We start from the raw sequence: 17,775 nt of genomic DNA, 5'->3' as shown, positions 1-17,775 counted from the left end.
CACGTTAAAGCTAGAACGCAAAGGGATCTTGTAGCGCCCTTGAGACTACCTGAAAGAAAGAAGTTGGTAGCATAGGCTTCTTTCAGTTAATCTCAAAGGTGCTACAAGATCCCTTAGCATACTGATTTTTCAGACTAACACGGCTATGTTTTTGAATTTTAAGTGTGTTAAGTGTGTTATGAAGCAGAGTGATACCCACCAAAGCTCCTACTAAAATATAAGTCAGTTAGTTTATCCCATGAATATCCCAGAAAAATCATGTAATTGTGCAAAACGATTTCACGCCACGTCGCACAAAACCCACCATTAAAGTGGCCCCAAAGAAGCACTGATGCGCATCTTTTTACTTTTATTTTTTACTTAAAAGTGCTGCTAAATTTCTTTTTTCTTTTCATGCCGCAACAGACTAACATGGCTATTTCTTGGGGGGGGGGGGGGACACACACTACCAAAAACCAATTAATAACTAATCAATGGTTCCAAATGTTTCTGCTTTGATTGTGCAAGTATTCCTGCATGGCAGAATGGGGTTAGAGTGGATGGCCCTTGAGATCTTGTCCAACACTATGATTCTATGAAAATAAGTGCAATTTACAATCACCCCACAACTCCCCCTGACATCCCATACTTTTAGGAATCAGGGGAGGATGCTAAAGAGGAAAATGGCCTGGTATTGAGCAGCGAGGCATATCATGTGCCACCATTCACTTCCTGCATCTTTTCTAGGCTCATCTATTTAGACCCTCACCCTACAAGCCCAACCAGTCACCCAGCCACTATTTCTACAGCAGGGACCCTCCTCCCTGCTTTGCAGCTTCATCCCTCCATCTCCATCCCTCCATCCTCCAAGATGAAAGACAGCAGCAGGTCCATCCCTTTCCCTTCCCAGCCAATCCTCTGCTTCATCAGATGATGTCATCTCCAACATCTGGCCAATGGCAGGGCCCACAGCTGGGAGAGCATCTTCTTTGCTGCAAAACAGAGGAGGGCTGGGGAGGGAGGCAAAGAGCTGCTGGAAGGGGGGAAATCTGGGGAAGAGGGAGCCAGAGGGTGGGGAGAGGTCCTTTGTTTCTTCACTTGAAAGGGGCAATCCTAGTGCTTTGGGGTAGAATTTAGCCTCTGCCTCAGGCGCTGCTAGATTTGGATTGCAGGCCTTGTGGTCCAGCAACAAGGGGATGCTACTACAATGGACTAGCAGGGCTATTTCTGTATTAACGGGGGATGGTTCAGGCTGCCACTCTACCTGCATGGGACTTCATCCATCTTCTGTCCTCACTCTCCAGCAGATACTGTGAAAAAGAGGGACCAGTCTTCTCCCAGAGAGAAACCCTTCGCCTATCCTCTTGCTCTGCAGGACCAGACAGCACCTGCTTGGAAGGAGAGAACACTGGATCCAAAGCACAGAGGAAACGGTAACACCGCCCTTCCATTTCACCTTCAAATCCATCCCTTTTTTCCTGAAGCAGGGACAGAAAGGAGGATGGCAGGGAGGCAGGGAGGAAGGAGAACAAGATTTCTTCCTTCTCCAACAGAGCTGGCTTTTTTGGGGATCATACAGGACAAACTGGAAGACATTTTACTGCATTGCTACTAGCTGGGGCGGGGGCAGGATAGCCGAAGGAGTAAGGCAGCACATTATGCCTGCTTCCAAGGGTCTGTGTTTCAGGCTAATTCTAGAGAGATGGGGCCAAATTTAATCATTTTTTGGCAGGTCCCCAATAGATGGTACCAAATACAGGGGCAGAGATGGACCTTGGTCCTAAAAAGTGTGGAGTCGTAGCTCTTCTGCAACAGGCCAGCATTCATTTCCCTGGTTAACGCAGAAGACAGAACTTAATCACAGTCATCTCTACGTTTGGTTTTAGTTAAACAGTGGTTGTTTGTGTAATCTAGGAGAAAAATATGTCTGCATTTAAATAAGTGACAAGCATATTACAGCCAAAATGGTTTGATGGTTTGCTCTCTTCATAGGGAGGGTTCCTTGGGTAATATAGTTTTTTGATAGGGCAGTTTGGAGGGGGGGGGGGGGGGCGGCTAACGATTCCTGCCAAAGTTCTCAGCACTGGACTACAATTCCCAGGATTCTTTGGCAAAGCCATTACAGTTAAAACTATTATAAAACCATTATGTCTGTTGTGTGCAATGGCCCTGAGAAACTAGCTGGTTTACAGTGACAGCTGGTTTTATAAGGGGGAAAAAAACCTCCTACCTCACTCAGATGCAGAACGCAGGCCGGAAAGCAGCTTAATTTGAGCCAAGGGTAGTGTTGCCAAGTTTTCAAATCAGCAGGAAGAAGCCACGGAAACTCATGACATGCAGATTTTGACAATCAGGAAGGAGTTATTGACAAGTCTGTGTTCTACCTAAACACCAAATAAATGGATTTACTGCAGTTAATTCAGCCATATATTTTAAGATATTGTCCATGTTCACAAATTTACACAATGCACACATTTTGACGAAGGGCTCACACTCTGGAATATGGGTTTGTTTGTTTTTTGCATCAGTGTAAAAAGAAAAGCTTTCCAACCTTCAAATAAGGGACATCCCTTACAATAAGGGACACCAGCCTTTCCTATAAAGGACGGGGTTTCTGGCCCTGAAATAAGTGTAATCTGTTAAAATAAGGGAAACCTGGCAATCTTACCCAGGGATCTAATCCCGGAAAATGTGAAGTACCTCTGGAAAGATGTCTGATGGGCTCATGGATTTCAATAAGGTTCAGAAACTTTTACTGACAAATTAAATGTCTGGGAATGAGAAAGTTAAAGTTAGCAAAGGAAACAAGGAGTCACCTGATTGATAAGTATAATCATGGCAGGGTAGCATGGATAACATACTGAATATACCCTAGCTTTAGAAAACTGAATATACCCTACATTTAGAGAATTAAATGGCACTCAAACAAATTGAGATGTATGTATATATAATGCATCTGATGAAGTAGACTGAAATCTAGTAAAGCTCATTGCTGCCAACATCTTTCTTTCAGTGAGACTCAAAAGTGCTACAAGATCTCTCTACATACTGATCCTACAGACTCACACGGCTATATCTTTAAACTGGGATATATGTGACTTTTCATAATAAGAAAATGTGTCTTGACAATCTGAACTGAAAACTGGGCCGCAATCAGAGGAAAAAAGGGGGAGAGGAAGTAGTTCAAAAATTCAGTTTTGAAATTGTTCCCTGCAACCATTCTCACCTTTTCAAATTTTGGAACAAGTATCCCCCACTCCTTGGATGCATCAAGAAGGAATATGTAAGATGTATATTTTAAAATTCTATACACAACTACTGTATTCTTCTCTCTCCAAAAGGCAAACTAAACCCAGGGAACTACAACATCCTACCTAGCCTTGTCCTTTTTGTCCACTTAAAATAGCAGGACACCGAGGTTTTCTGCATGTCTGCCTGCCAGTATGTCAACCATCAGCCCTGAATAGTGAGTATCAAGCCAAGGAGGAAGAAACTCTGTTGGTAAGGGATGATTTACACAGATACAGTGGAGGTGATGCTTAGTAAACAGGGTTTTCACCAGGCCATTCACATTTAAGTCATTCTTAGTCACTGGGTTTTGGATGCCTGCCCAGAGGTATGTACACAGAACCAGTGACATCTGGACAATTGTTATTTGCCATTCAACCAGCCTCAACAAATGGCAGCTGTATGTATTCCAAACCTCTATGAACCTGTCACTGACAGACCTGCTCAGGTCTTGCAAAATCAAGACAACCATGGCTCCATTGATTGAATCAATCCATCTTCCTCTTTTCCACTTTACAAAGCATCATATTCTTTTCCAAAGAATCATCTCATGTCATGATATGTCCAAAGCACAATAGCTTCAGTTTAGTCTTCTGTCCATAACCAGATTTCAACCCTGTCCTCCTAAGGTAGGGGAAAAGTCCTTATAAACTAGATCATTTCAATTGCTCAGTTTTGTTTCTCTTTCCTTCTTCCCCAACAGTGACTATTTGTTTAAACTGCTGCTGATTGGTGATTCTGGCGTTGGGAAGTCGTGTCTCCTGCTCCGCTTTGCAGTAAGTGCTCACTGTGAAGAATTCAATGACCTTCAGCAGGGCCAGCCCTACCTTTAGGCAGAGTGAAGCAACTATGGCTGTAGTTTTTTTGTGGGTTTTTCGGGCTCTGTGGCTATATTCTAGAAGAGTTTATTCCTGACATTTCGCCAGCATCTCTGGCTGGCATCTTCAGAGAATGCTTGCCTGGAAAGGAATTGGGTATATACATCCTGTGGGACCCTGGGTTGGGAGGAGTGATTTACATCTGTGTATTCTTCTGAATGGCAAGGCCTCAGGGTGGGGGGATATGCAAGAAGGAGTCGTGTCTGTTTAACTAGAGATGCATTGTCTGCTGGGAAAAACCCTGATCCTGGGTGGTTTTCATTTGCATTTTGCTGGGTCTTAAATTTGGTGTTTTCAGGACTGAGAACCAAACTTTGCTCACTTTAAGGGTTTCTTCTTTCCTGTTGAAGTTGTCCAGGTGTTTGTGGATTTCAGTGGCTTCCCTGTGCATCCTGACCTGATAGTTGTTGGCATGGTCTAGAATTTCAGTGTTTTCAAGTAGACCATGTTATAAAATGCTGTTTGAAAACACTGACATTTTCCTCTCTTCTTCTTCTCTAGGATGATACCTATACAGACAGCTACATCAGCACCATCGGTGTAGATTTCAAAATCAGAACAATTGAGTTGGAAGGAAGGACAATTAAGCTGCAAATTGTGAGTACATCCCATTGGGTTGAAAAACCGTAGGAAGAAAAGCAAGCCACTGGTGTTCCTTCTCTTCAAAAGGCAAACATTACACCAGCTAGTAGAAAGGACAGAGGCTTCCAATCCTATACCCTCAAAAGCTGCATGGAATACAAAACCTCTGCAGGTGCAAGCTTTTCTTTTTCTGGCCTGACAAAATGAACTAGAAACAGTTCTTATCGAGCAGCTTGGACAAGTAGAGAATCCACTTTCTCCTCTAACATCTGATTCAGTCTGTCACAATCTTTTGTAAAGCTTCATTGCATGGTACAACGCAACAACCACCTGCACCAGAAGGGAACCAGGTTCAGATTCAGAAAAGTTCATGGGGTTTACTAGTGGGCAATAGGTCCAAAGAATGAAAAGTAGGACCAAAAATACCAGCATTGCATTGTTGTTGTGGTTAAGTTGATTTATACAGATCAAAACAAGCTGCTATCCATTCCTTCTCTGTTCCAGTGGGACACAGCAGGGCAGGAGCGCTTCCGAACGATCACGTCCAGCTATTATCGAGGCGCGCATGGCATCATCATTGTGTATGATGTGACCGACCAGGTGAGATACCCAGAAGCCAGTTTTCCATGGAAGGAAAGCCAGTGCAATGCTTGAGGGACTCAGACAGGCAATGAGGAAAAGGGCTAGGAAAATGGGTTAGTTAGGGGGATTCAGCTGAGGTCATGCTTTGCCCTGACATCGCACAAAAGCACACTGATGCAAGGGGTTTCTCTGGCCTCTCTCTCTCACTTTTCCAGGATTCGTTCAGCAACATGCAGCTCTGGATGGAGGAGATCAACCGCTACGCCAGTGAGAATGTGAACAAGCTGATTGTAGGAAATAAGAGCGACCTTACTAGCAAGAAAGCAGTGGACTACACCACAGCCAAGGTACACACCTAGGGAGAAGGGGTGGAACGTCACATACCACCTTTTCCTAAATTCCTATCAAAGTATAAAGCAATATATTTGCCACATACTGCTATAATATCGAACATTATCATTTTGAAGCCAAAGTTAGCGTATTCTTACCAATTCACAAAACAGCTTCCAACTCCAACACCACAGCCTTGTTCCTAAGATTTCTTTTAATTCAGCAAAACATCTCATTGCTATCCCATACTGAAAGGGGTGAAAGAAAAAGCTGCCTGGGATCAGTGTAACCTGTCCTAGAAGATGAGGGTCCATTCATCCTATTTCTATGTTCAAAGTGTTCCCTGGAAAATGGAAGCAACTACTGTCAGAGACTCCAGGAAAAGTATGAAATATAAAATAACCACTGATCATATGTAAGGCCTAAAATGGTGACAACACATTCGGCAGCAAATTCTTAAATAAAGAATCCAAGTAGCATAGTATTTCACATGTACAGTGGGACCTTGTTATTCGCTGAGGTTTGGTTTCAGGATCCCCCGTTGGATAACATCCATGGATGCTCAAGTCCCATGAAATATAATGGCAGAGCAAATTGGTGTCCCTTATATAATAAAATGGCAAAATGAAGGTTTGCTTTTTGGAATTTATACTTTTTTGGAATATTTTCAAGCTGTGGATGCTTGAATCTGTGGATAAAAAATCCATGGATAAGGAGGCCTGACTGTACATTTGCAAACACAGTTCTTTCCCTCTTAGCAAAAGTAATGCCAATTACTGTTGTTGTTGTTTTCACTGTTGTTCCGTCCTGAATTCCTTGCCTGTAGGAATATGCAGACTCCCTCGGGGTGCCCTTCTTAGAGACCAGTGCGAAAAACGCCACCAACGTTGAACAGGCATTCCTGACTATGGCAGCTGAGATCAAGAACCGAGTGAGCAGCGGTCCCACCCAGAACGACAGCCACAAATCCAACCTCCACATCCAGAGCGGCCCCCTGCGGCAAGAGGGATCGGGCCAAGGAGAAGACGGAGGCGGAAGCTGCTGCTAAAGAGCACTCACCCCAAGAGCAAGGAAAGTGGAAGGTTTGGAGAGTGTGTGTGTGTTGGGGTCAGCAACCCTGGGGCCTACATAACAACTAAAGGCACCTGGACTACCCTTTTCTGCATAGCATCCCTACTTGTCTTTATAGACTTGGAATGCACAATGAGACTTCTGCTGGTAAAGCAGCCTTGGCTAATCTTTGTTTCCTTCATCCTACTCTTCTGACTTTGGAGCCGTAATATCTGTTCCTGCCCAGCCACCACCTTGTAACTTGCCGCATATGCAGCACAATTCCCCCGATGCTGACAACGCTCCCATTTAGTCCACTGGGAGGACATGAACGTCCCACTAAACTAGACTGTCCAAAAGTATAGGAGCTGGCCAAGTTACACAACAAGGGAAAGCCAGGAGTTCCAAAACATGTTGAGGAAGGGGAAAAGGTTTTCATACAAGGATCATTCATCTGGAACTATCATGATTTCCTGATCCTTCTGCCTTTGAAACGGGCACATCCACCATTTGGAGCATGCGCTGAACATCACTTCATGGGCTACTAACCACCATATCCCTTCCACCACCCCCATCACACACACACACATACACACACCATCAGTCTCTTATTTCATTTTGGAAAGTTTTAAGACTAATATAAACAATGGATGGCTTCATTCTGCTCCTTCACAGCCACTGCTATTTGGTACTTCCAGGGACAAAACTACATTCCACACATGCATTAGTTTTATACCACTTTAACTCTCATGAATGTTGGGAATTCTGGTTTGGGGAAGGTCCGGAGAAATTTCCATTTGCTCTTTTCCATCCCCAGTTTTTCCCCTCTCTCCCTGCAAAGAACTTCAGATCCTAAGTTCCCTACAAATGAAAAGGAGGGAAAAAACTATTAACCAGACACAGAAAGACTATGCTTCTCCAGCCCTCCTTCACTGTCTTCCCAATGCTGATACTACTAAAACACTTCCAGCTAGAAAGAGGAGGAGAATACAAAGACTCTATAAAAAGAAGATTCGCTGTCAGTGGCTTTAAGAACTGAGGTATGCCTGTGCTGCACAACGATGTGTGATTCTGCTCTGTGTGTATGGTGTACAATGTAATACAATGCTGATGCCGAACACATCAGTGCATTTCCTCTGTGTGTGACTGTCTGCATACACACACAATTTGAGAGTCGCACAGAGGTGATGTATTAGTTATAGGAGCCAAAACACTGTGGGAGAAAATATTTGGAACTGGGAATCCGACAGCATTAATGCTGAAAATCTTTAATCTGATGGTATGAATATCCAAGGGTAGTACCATGAACCCTAAACAAATTTTGGAGAGATTATAATTTAACAAAAGACTAAAACGAGGAAGAATAGATGCAGAAACAAGGGGGGTGTTCCCATTCGCCTATAAAGCGGATCATGATGCGCTCACACCCTTAATATTGTACAGTACAGTACAGACTCTGTCTGGAACAACTGGAGTAGTACCAACAGGCTTCAGCTTACACCCTTCTTAGTATTGTACCCACTTTGCCTGGAACAACTGGAGATTCCTAAAGAAACAGTCATCCTGCTTCCATGTATTTCATAGACCAGAAGGAAAAAGAAAGTAGCAGTACCTTAAGCATTTGGAGAGCTTGTACCGGTTTAAATGCTTGCTTCCCAGTTCTGGCAGGCTTCAAAGAAGTAGACAGGAAAAGTCAGATCACTCAATACTTCTCTTCCTCTAGGCAAGAAGAGCTATGCAGGTTCTTTTCTCTCTCTCTCAATCTGGAGAAGCACAGAACAGCCTTCTATGAGAGTAGAAAGTCTCTGGCAACTTTCACTGTTTCTATCCGAACTGCCTTCTCTTAATGAAATTCAGTCTAATAAGAATAGTATATTGCAGGGTCGGGCAAAGCATGGCCCAGAGGTCTGTTTTTGCCAACCCCAGCATTGCAAAATGTGTTTTGGCCCCCCAAAGTACCCCCAAATGTGCTCTAGAGAGTTTTTGCCATGTTCTTTTCAGTCTTGGAAACTGTCTGGAGAACGGGAGAAACAGTAACTGGACATGACCCAAGGGCTTAGCGTTATAGAGGAGCCAGGCCCACCAACTTTACTTTTCAGACTCCTTTTTACCTCATCTATCAACAATGCAACTTCTGCATGACTTGAATTTTAAATTGCACAGGCAAAAGAGGCAGGCTGTGTGTGTAATTTCTTTTTTTTCAAACAATTCCATACTTTTTGTCTGGTTGCATACTTCAAAAAACAAATACGCAAACCCTGCAATAATGGATCCCTTCCCAGTTCATCCCCATTTACCCTGAACTTCCCTTCCCATATTTTGTGTGTCAACAATAAACCATCTTCATCCTCCTCTTGCCTCTGTCTCGGTTATACAGTAAAAGAGGCTTTTCTCCAGCCCAAAAGGAAAGGTAAGGGCAAGAGGGTCCCAGTAATGGTTGCTGGGAATGTCTGTGGGGGCTCCAGAGGAAAGACATTTGCTGACTGAAGCAAAAGACACTTGGAGAAGCTGATCTAGCAGCTGGTCTTGTTCCTTGATCGTAAAAATATGAGCCATTACTTGAACACAATGTTTGTTTCCTTGAAATTCAGGTCAAAATTCTCACTAGTCCATATTCAGAACCACACTGTGTTTTTCTCCACCAAATTTGCAGAAGTAAAAAAAATTAGGCTTAAAATGAAGACTTTTATTTAAATCAAGGGATTCTAAGTTCACAGGGAGACAAAAAGAGGAGAGGTCATTGCGCCATGTTCCATTCTGAATGGGATATACATTCACATAGCACAAATATCATCTCAGTTTGAACAACCAGCAAACATGTCTTTAACAAGAATACACTGCAAAGGCAGCGAACATTTCCATAGAAACACAGAACAAGCCAACTCTTTTTCTAATAAATCAAAATTAATCTTTAACCAGTCAAAACAGAAAACCAGGGCCTGTACATTTCTCCTTTGCCTCTGTACACATTTGGATGTAACAGTAAACTCTTGTTAGCAAAATAGGCAATGTTTGGTTTTGGTTTGGGTGCTTCCCAATTCTAGTTGGCAAAGATGTCCACCAACTGCTTTTGGGGCCACTTGCCATAATCCTGCAAGCTCAGCTGGTCATACACCTGGCGCTTGGCACTCTGGTAGGCTTCAGCTTGAACCTGGAGTTGAGGAAATCAAGAAGGAAAACCTTAAAAGTGAGATTTAAGCTCTGAGGAAGTAGGCTCAATTCTAAAAGCAAAACAGGGAAAATCAGAGGTCTTTGAGGAACTTAAGGGGCTCACTTTGGCTTCGTGGTACGTGGGCAGCAACACCAGGTCTTCCCTCTTCATCTCATGTGCTACCTTCCTGAATGACTTCAGCATGGCAGCCTTGCAAAGCCGACAAGGACGATACTGGTCTCCTGGGTCTGTAATGCTGTGAGAAGGCATTCATATCATGAAGCAACAAGAACCCACAGAACAAAGTACGCTTTCTTTTAAAGCAACAACAACAATGCATCTCAGTACAATTCCGCTACTGTACCAAGATGACAAACAGAAGGCAGAGTGGGAATTGTGGAATCCTGGTTCAAGAGCCCAAGTTCCATAAAGTGTAGACATGAAACTGAAAATATTCTTAAAACAACAACAAATTTCTTCCTTCTACATGCAACGCAGTTACATTAGCCGTCACACATACATTTTTTAAGCTTACTATAGTGAGCAGTAAGTAGCCTGGAACAAAGGTATAGGTATATTTAAATGGTATGCACAACTTCTGGTAACAGTTATCTTCCATTGCTTTTTGTCGCCAAATACATAGGCCTAAAATGAATTTGGAACCATGCAGTATATCTGATTTGTAACTCTCAACCACTTTCTGTTCAGGCTATCAATCGAGTGGTGGAAAAAGAAAATTATAACAATTTGAGCCCCTAAGAAATATTGTCTGTCTTTGCTTTCCACTGGCTCCCTTTGTTTCTGACCATTCCAATTTATTAGCCACAAGAGGCCTGAATAAAAAGCACAGTTTGCAATTTATCTTTGCCAGAAACTGCAGGATTTGGTTTGCTGAATACAGAACTTGGCAGTAAACCAAAATTAATGACATGACAGAACATATGCAGGTTACAAGCCTGGCAGTCTCTTTTGCCCGCCATCACTGGCCTGAACTTACTCCCGGACTGCCTTCCCGACGGTCGCATTCACAAGTTCTAGCATCTCATCTCCACCGCACCAGTTAAGGCTCCAGGAGCAACAGTCTGGAGGTGTCTCAATGGGGGCTATGCGGGGGCCGTCAAAGAGGTACACCTGCTTTTGGTTATAGGATTCTGGTAACTTGTCCCCTGGTCCCAGCTTCAGACGATCATTGATGACCCAATTGAGGGTGGTAGGGTCTTGGTAAGGATCAGCTAGAATGTATAAGTGAGAAAAGAGTGAGAAAAAGAGAAGATACTGAATCCAACATGGTCTAGGAGCATAGCATATGCTAATTCTCTCCAAACTCTACCCAGAAGGATAATGGAGACACTGATGTGATTCAAGTCAGAATCAGGGAAGAAAGATAGCATGGTGTAATGATCTGAGTGTTGGACTAGGACTCTGGGAGACGACAGTTCAAATCCCCAATGAAACCCACTAGGTGACTTTGGGAAAGTCACACTCTGTCAGCCTCAGAGGAAGGTAATGACAAATCAACTTCAAATCTTTGCAAAAAAACAACAACGATACAGTGATAGGTTCACCTGTGTTGTTGTGTGCCTTCAAGTTGTTTCCTACTTATGGTGACCCTAAGGCGTAGCCATTGCTGGGTTTTCTTGGCAAGATTTGTTCAGAAAGGGTTTGCCTTTGCCATCCTCTGAGGCTCAGAGGGTATGACTTGCCCAAGCTCCCCCAGTGGGTTTTTGTGATTCACCTTAGGGTTATCATAAGCCAGAGATGGCTGGAGAGCACACAGCAACACAACAGGGAAGAAAGTAAGGCAACCAGTGGTTCAACCCTTGGCCCTGCTTTTGGGTCCTGCATGACATTCTCATTGATACCACAAGGGAAAAATTGTCATCCAAACCCCTTATGGTGATCCTCAGACAACTGAATTCAAGACGCTCTCTGCTTGATAAAATTCTCCTCCCCCAGCCCCAAGGCTTCCACATTTCCTTAGGACTGTGTATATTGGCATGCCTCACCATCAATTCCCGATTAGCACAAAAAGCTCTTTGTTCAGTAAGTGTCCAAAAATCAAGGGACATTCAGTGCTCAATTCATCCTTCTCTTTTTCTCTACAAGCGTGGAATATTAAAATATCTGTGACTGAGAGAATAGGATGATGCTAAAATTGCACCTGATCTTTTCTAAGGGAAACAACACAGGGAAAGCAATCACCTACGACAATGCTGGTGATGTACACAGGGAGGAGGATGTGGCTGAGGAGGGCACCCTGGATACCCAAAACGCTCCAGCGGGTCAGTTTATCACTGCCAGAGACACAGTAGACGTAGGAAGACAGTACACTGGGGCGGCAGTAGGGGACAGGCCTGAGCTCCCCTTTAATGTTAACATGAAGTCCAGCAGCTGGCTTTGGTGGTGACAACCTGGTTCTGTGAGCAAGAGAAGAAAAAGAAAAAAACCACACAAAGGGAAATGGCATCAATTGAGAGAACAGTGTGGGACTAGGCACTTCTAGCTAGCAAGTGGATTAGTTAAATGGGGGTTGAAGGATCATAGGGCATAAAGCCCCTTAGGGAACCTAAGTAAGTCTGCATCTAGTCAGCACCTAGCTGGATGCCATCTCAGAACCTTCTGCAGGTCATCCTGATTGCCATGATGAAACAGAGAATATAGCAAATTAATTATTACTCCCCTCTTTATCTGGGTGTACACCTAGATAAAATTGCCCTGCTATTAAGTCTGGCTGCTCTCTGTCTGTCTTCAGAGTTGGAAAACATACCATGATTCAAAGCACAAAAATAAGCCAGCTCTTCTGACATGATTGTTCTTGTTCACATCATGTTTCCAACTATCTCCATGTCCTGCTCCAACTACTCACACAAAGTACTCACTGGAAATTCTCCGCAGCTCCACTGGGTGTTTGGCTCATATAGAGATGCAGATAGTACTTTGGTTTCAGAGTCAGGTGCACCCCATCGTCTGCTGGGCAGAAGATGCACCTCTCAAGGGCAGCGGGGGTTTGGCTGGAGTACATCAGTAGTTGCTTATAAAAGTACCTGGTGAGAAATTATAGGATTTTGACAAATAAGGACTAATCTGCCTTCTTTGCTTTGCAGTTGCTGCATCCATGGCCTTTTTATTCCTGCCACCAACATGTTGGGACAGCCTGTGCTGGCATAAATGCACAACAGCATCTCAGGCAAAGGGCCAGAATGTAAGATCTTTTTGTCCTTAGGAAACACCCTTTCCCCAGAACTTGGGAGAATAATATTATCATTTTAAAGGTCATATGTTATGGGTTAGTTGTTCGCTTGTTTTAAAAATCCCTGCAATTAACAAAAACCTTGCTATTCATTATGTGCTAGGTATATTTCAGAGGAAGGAACTGGCAAAACCACCTCTGAGTATTCCTTGCCTAAGAAAACTCTATGAAATTCATGGGGTCACCATAATTCGGCAGCCGACTTGAAGGCACATGCAAGAAATACATGAGCTGTTTTCTTTCAATGTTTTTTTTTCTAGAGAAGATTTGCACTATAAAAATGGTACAAAATTTCCAAATGACCCCCATAAAACAGCATTTTAGAAGTAAAATGGAGCAGTTATCCATTTGTTCCATTGTAAAATTCACATATTGTTGATGTTACATGATGCATATATTTCTGTCTCTATCAAGAGCTCACACACTAAAATATGGGGATTTTATTTTATTTGGTATCTTGTTCAGCCTCTTTAAAAGGAAAATCTTCCCAGCCCTTTGATAGGGGACATCCCTCATATTAAGAGCCACCTGCCAGTTCTATAAGAAACTAGCTTTCAATAAGAACCTCTTATTTTTTCTAGGCAGGACTGATCCCTGGAGTATCTTGTTTTTGGTGTGCACCACTCCCCGGTTTTCCTTTCCCCTATTTTGCCCAACAAACCCAGTCTCCCAGGACAAGGAAGGGGTCACTCACCTCAGGAGGGCTCTGCGGGCTACTACCATGCCATGCATATCATGGAGCCTCCTGCCCTTGAACTCCATCCAACCTTTGTAGCAAGCGTCCCCTGTTCCCAGAGCGACCAGTTCATAGGTCTCCTTGCAAGAGCTCTGACTGTCAGCAACTTCTAAGGAAACAGGCACAGGAATGGATCCATGAAAATCTCAAACGCAAGGAGGCAGTGCACCATCTAAAAGTTAATATATCAGCTAGACCAGTGATTCCCAAACTTGGGTCCTACAGACGTTTCAAACGTCAGCTCCCAAAATTGCTGACTGTTGGCCAAGCTGGCCAGAGATTCTGGGAGGTGAAGTCCAAAAACACTTGGAGGACCCATGCCTGGGAACTACTGGCCTACATGACTTAAAAACTCAACCAGTTGCTCACCTCTCTCCAGAATGAATGCGGAAATGCTGCTCATGCAACCTTTGTAGTCCAGCTCGTCCCCCAGGAGCATGTCACACATATCACTTGTAATGGCAGCACAGCGCTGTGGGTGGGTGATATCGTTTTCTGGTGGAGAGAAGAGAGACAGGTCAACCTCTATCTGACATCTCTAAGGGCTGCTTGTTCTGCAAATCCTGGCAATGATCTCAGGTGGTGGTGGGAAACTAGTCCATGTCTTCATTCACAATAACCAAAACCAGTACCTGCATAGCACAGTACTGGCAATATTCCAGTATTGGCAATATTCTTAAGTTAGAATTTTACACCTAAGAATGTGTTAGGTTTCAATGGATGTACTGTAAATTTAAAAAGAGGCATGCTGCTTATGGTTCTTTTGGGGCAGGGGGGGTGTTGTTGCTAGGACATACACACACAAACAAAGCCATCTGAGGCTGTCATCCAGTGTGTCTCATCCTAGTACACCCTCCTAGTGACACCACTGCATCAAATGAAGAACGCAAAAGGCCACAAAAATTTTGTTGCCGACGTCTTAAAAGCAAGGAGTGTTTGGAAAAAAGAAAAACTCCAAAACATCTTCTTAGGACAAATGCAACATTAAAGTCATGGATACAAGAGATGTAACTGATGATTCTTTTTTTATTATTTAAAGGTCTCATCCTTACCAACAGTCAGTGGTTTCACACAAGGAACATGGACAGCTGGGAAGCCTAGAGAACACAAAATTAAAAACTGTGTGAGGAGATGCATTTGTATTCAGTCCCCAAATTTCTAGCATTCTAGTTGCACTAAATCTCCATCAAGCATTTAGACACACAGTTTAGACATCCAAAGAAAAGGGGTAGGCAAAGTGACCCAGGAAATTAGAACACACAACAAATATAAGCGTTCTTAAGATGAGTGATTTTCAAAGTCTCTCTCTGCAAGGCTACAAATTTAGGGGATTGAAGGGAAGGGTGAGCAACATCCGTATTTTGCAGTCCCTGTGGCACCATAATTGTGTCCACTGGCTACCATTGTTTAAAATTTTCTGGAAATTCATCAGGGACTGGCAGCCAATGAGTCACGGACCAGGACATGTACTCCTGGGTCATTCATAGATTAATGTATAACCCCACCTTTCTCTCAGTACCGGACCCAAAGTGGCAGGTTCACCACTCATTTATTCTTTTCCCAACTTCATATGCATACTTGAGGAAACGCCTCCTCCCTTACAATCCTTCCCGCACACTCAGGTCCTCTGGAAGGAACCTACTCCAGCCCAAGAAAACCAGGCCGGTGGTGACTTCCCAGACTACCTTTTCAGCTGCCGCTCCTAAAATATGGAATGACCTGCCGGAAGAGATCCGCCATATTACATCTTTGGAGGCGTTGTCAAAGGCGATAAAGACAGATCTCTTCTGGCAGGCCTTTCCAGACTAACCTCCAGCTGAATTAACCAAAACTGATCCATTCTCTCTTTCACTGCCTCTCCTGATGGTCTCTTGGAATAATTTGACCTGTGTCGATCTTTAGTTACAAAATGTGTAACTAAGTACACTATACAGGGGATATTGTATTGTATCTTGATGTTTGTGTGTAATTTTAGCAAGAGGGAGGGTTAAGGGGATTAAGGAAATTTTATTATTGTCTGTATTTGTTTTATTGGACTGTTGTTACCTGCCTAGATCCCGGAAGGGAGAGGCGGGATATAAATAAATATATTATTATCCATGGAATGGGAGTAAGTGTCTAGTTGGCAGAAATAGGAAATGGCGACCCATGAAAAGCTCTGGTTTCCACAAGACTCATTTTACCTTGGTGCTTCTCTGCTTTGTTATTACAGCGATTATCTGCTGGCTGATCCCATCCATCTAGGAGTGGCTTCTTAAAAGAAGCAGAAGCACTAGCAGCAGAAGCAGAAGCTATAGTAAGAAAGTTGGTGGAAAAGCAGGGGAAAGGGGGAAAGGGCAGGGAAGCAAAACGTGAATGTGAGTCACCTTAAAGTCACTGAGAATATCAAGAGAACGTCCTTCGATCACACAAGTCTCAATGTTATTGTTGTAATATTTATATCCCACCTTTTTCCCCACTTCCGGACTCAAGGCAGTTTAGAACAAATTTTAAAAAACACCATACAGTTGGCCCTCCGTATCCATGGATTCAGCCATCCACCGCTTGGAAATACTTTAGAAATACAGTACATAAATTCCAAAAAACAAACCTTGACTTTGCGGTTTTATGTAAGGGTCTATGTAAAAGGGGGTTGGTTCTAGGGCATGGATACCAAAATCCAGGGAGGCTCAAGTCCTAATAAATAGAGGTGGCAAAGTGAAATGGAGTCTCTTATATAAAACAGCAAAATCAAGGTTTGCTTTTTGGAATGTATGGGGTTTTAAAAATATTTTTAAGCCGTGGACGGTTGAATCTGTGGCTCAAAAATCAGTGGATACTGAGATCTTACTGTACAACCATGAAGTGAGGATTCGAGCCCAGGTCAAGATTTGAAGAGCAAGGCTCAGGCCAATACACCGAACCTCCTGTTTGTCATACCTGGTGGGGTTTGTTATCATCATTATTATTATTTAAATGGCATGTTGTGCAACTTAATGGATCATGCTCAAAGATTAAGGACTTACTCCTTGTAACATCAACTTTGAAACATCACCAGGCCCTACTTGCTAGGTCTCAAGGACTGGGCAAACCTAGTTCGATACAATTAAATTTTTATTCAGAAATTTAAACTACGGCAACAAAAACATAAATACTGTACATAAAAACGGCCAAAACAAGCAATAAGACATGCGCCAAAAAAATCCTCTTTCTCTCTTCCCTTTTAAACCAAGAAACAAAACACTTCCTGCCAATCCAAAATACAATTTCTTCAATAATAACATTGTTTCCCTCGGTTTAATTTTGTATTTTCCTCTTCCAACTTAATTATTTACCATAACATCAATCCATTTTAAGCCAATATTTCTTCATTCTTTTACACTTCCACCATAAATGGAAAAAAGTGTCCTACTTGCTCTCTACATTTCCAATACACATCTGACTAATCTTTATGCATTTTAGCCAATCTATGACTACATCTTCATTACAGAAATAATCCAGTTTTGACACCACTTTAACAGCCATAGTTCAATGCTATGAAATTCTGGGAACTGTAGTTTTCTTGAGACATTTAGCCTCCTCTGTGAGAGGGCTCTGGGGCCACAACGAACTGCAATTCCTAGTATTCCATGGAATAGAGCCGTGGCAATTAAAGTGGTATCAAACTGAGTTATTTCTGCAGTGCGAATGCAGCCTATCTGGCATTAAATACCAATTATTTTTCATTTTATGAACATGTTCTTTATGGTTGTAAGAACACGTCAATTTGAACCCTTTATTCCAAATATCTTCCCACTGTTTCATATTTCCCATCAATTGCCCTCCAAGTGTCCCTGCTTAGTTTTATCATTAAAAAGTATTTTTATTGTGGGTGGGAGAGTTTATGGGTTATGATGTTTTACTGTATTTTAACATTGTTTTATTATTGTTAGTTGCTTTGAACTGCCTGGTGAGGCAGGATATACATAAA

At 42.8% G+C, this 17,775-nt stretch overlaps 2 protein-coding genes and 1 long non-coding RNA gene across 13 annotated transcripts in view; 1 reads left to right on the top strand and 2 right to left on the bottom strand.

Moving 5' to 3' along the window:
* LOC121915411 overlaps window positions 1–1,369 on the bottom strand; it is a 48,653-nt gene extending 47,284 nt beyond the window's left edge. The window contains exon 1 of the long non-coding RNA XR_006100711.1: window positions 1,244–1,369. This is a non-coding gene — a long non-coding RNA (uncharacterized LOC121915411). The remainder of the gene's footprint in view (window positions 1–1,243) is intronic.
* LOC121915406 (ras-related protein ORAB-1-like) lies at window positions 426–9,040 on the top strand. 3 transcript variants are annotated; one of them, XM_042439653.1, is made up of 8 exons: window positions 426–1,050; window positions 1,287–1,412; window positions 3,321–3,445; window positions 3,971–4,043; window positions 4,647–4,742; window positions 5,232–5,327; window positions 5,525–5,656; window positions 6,466–9,040. In XM_042439653.1, exons 3-8 carry the CDS (start codon window positions 3,423–3,425, stop codon window positions 6,685–6,687), a joined length of 642 nt encoding a protein of 213 aa, XP_042295587.1. In that variant the 5' UTR covers window positions 426–1,050; window positions 1,287–1,412; window positions 3,321–3,422; the 3' UTR covers window positions 6,688–9,040. The 3 variants fall into 3 exon arrangements, with proteins under 3 accessions (XP_042295587.1, XP_042295585.1, XP_042295584.1); XM_042439651.1 differs by having other exon boundaries at window positions 1,284–1,412; XM_042439650.1 differs by lacking the exon at window positions 426–1,050 and having other exon boundaries at window positions 1,058–1,412.
* Window positions 9,041–9,354: 314 nt separating this feature from the next.
* The window catches only part of ADAD2 (adenosine deaminase domain containing 2), a 13,617-nt gene continuing 5,196 nt past the window's right edge, over window positions 9,355–17,775 (bottom strand). For 8 of the 9 annotated variants that reach the window (XM_042439634.1, XM_042439640.1, XM_042439635.1 and 5 more), the window contains exons 3-11: window positions 16,010–16,117; window positions 14,879–14,923; window positions 14,196–14,321; window positions 13,785–13,935; window positions 12,720–12,884; window positions 12,043–12,257; window positions 10,838–11,072; window positions 9,964–10,096; window positions 9,355–9,840 (exon numbers count right to left, since the gene is read on the bottom strand). In XM_042439634.1, coding sequence (XP_042295568.1) covers window positions 9,730–9,840; window positions 9,964–10,096; window positions 10,838–11,072; window positions 12,043–12,257; window positions 12,720–12,884; window positions 13,785–13,935; window positions 14,196–14,321; window positions 14,879–14,923; window positions 16,010–16,117 — 1,289 coding nt within the window. In that variant the 3' untranslated portion in view covers window positions 9,355–9,729. The remainder of the gene's footprint in view (window positions 9,841–9,963; window positions 10,097–10,837; window positions 11,073–12,042; window positions 12,258–12,719; window positions 12,885–13,784; window positions 13,936–14,195; window positions 14,322–14,878; window positions 14,924–16,009; window positions 16,118–17,775) is intronic. The other variant, XM_042439642.1, reaches the window with a different exon arrangement.

The sequence above is a fragment of the Sceloporus undulatus genome, chromosome 9 (assembly GCF_019175285.1).
Source record: "Sceloporus undulatus isolate JIND9_A2432 ecotype Alabama chromosome 9, SceUnd_v1.1, whole genome shotgun sequence".
Lineage (NCBI taxonomy): Eukaryota > Metazoa > Chordata > Lepidosauria > Squamata > Phrynosomatidae > Sceloporus > Sceloporus undulatus.
This window is presented reverse-complemented; position numbering and strand designations above follow the sequence as displayed.

What these genes read in the sequence shown, in the direction of transcription:
- LOC121915406 (XM_042439653.1), top strand. Translation starts at nt 3,423, where the DNA reads ATGTCAACCATCAGCCCTGAATA. An exon ending in GTCTCCTGCTCCGCTTTGCA is followed by an intron (nt 4,044 to 4,646) that starts GTAAGTGCTCAC and finishes CTTCTTCTCTAG; the next exon opens with GATGATACCTATACAGACAG. An exon ending in TGGACTACACCACAGCCAAG is followed by an intron (nt 5,657 to 6,465) that starts GTACACACCTAG and finishes CCTTGCCTGTAG; the next exon opens with GAATATGCAGACTCCCTCGG.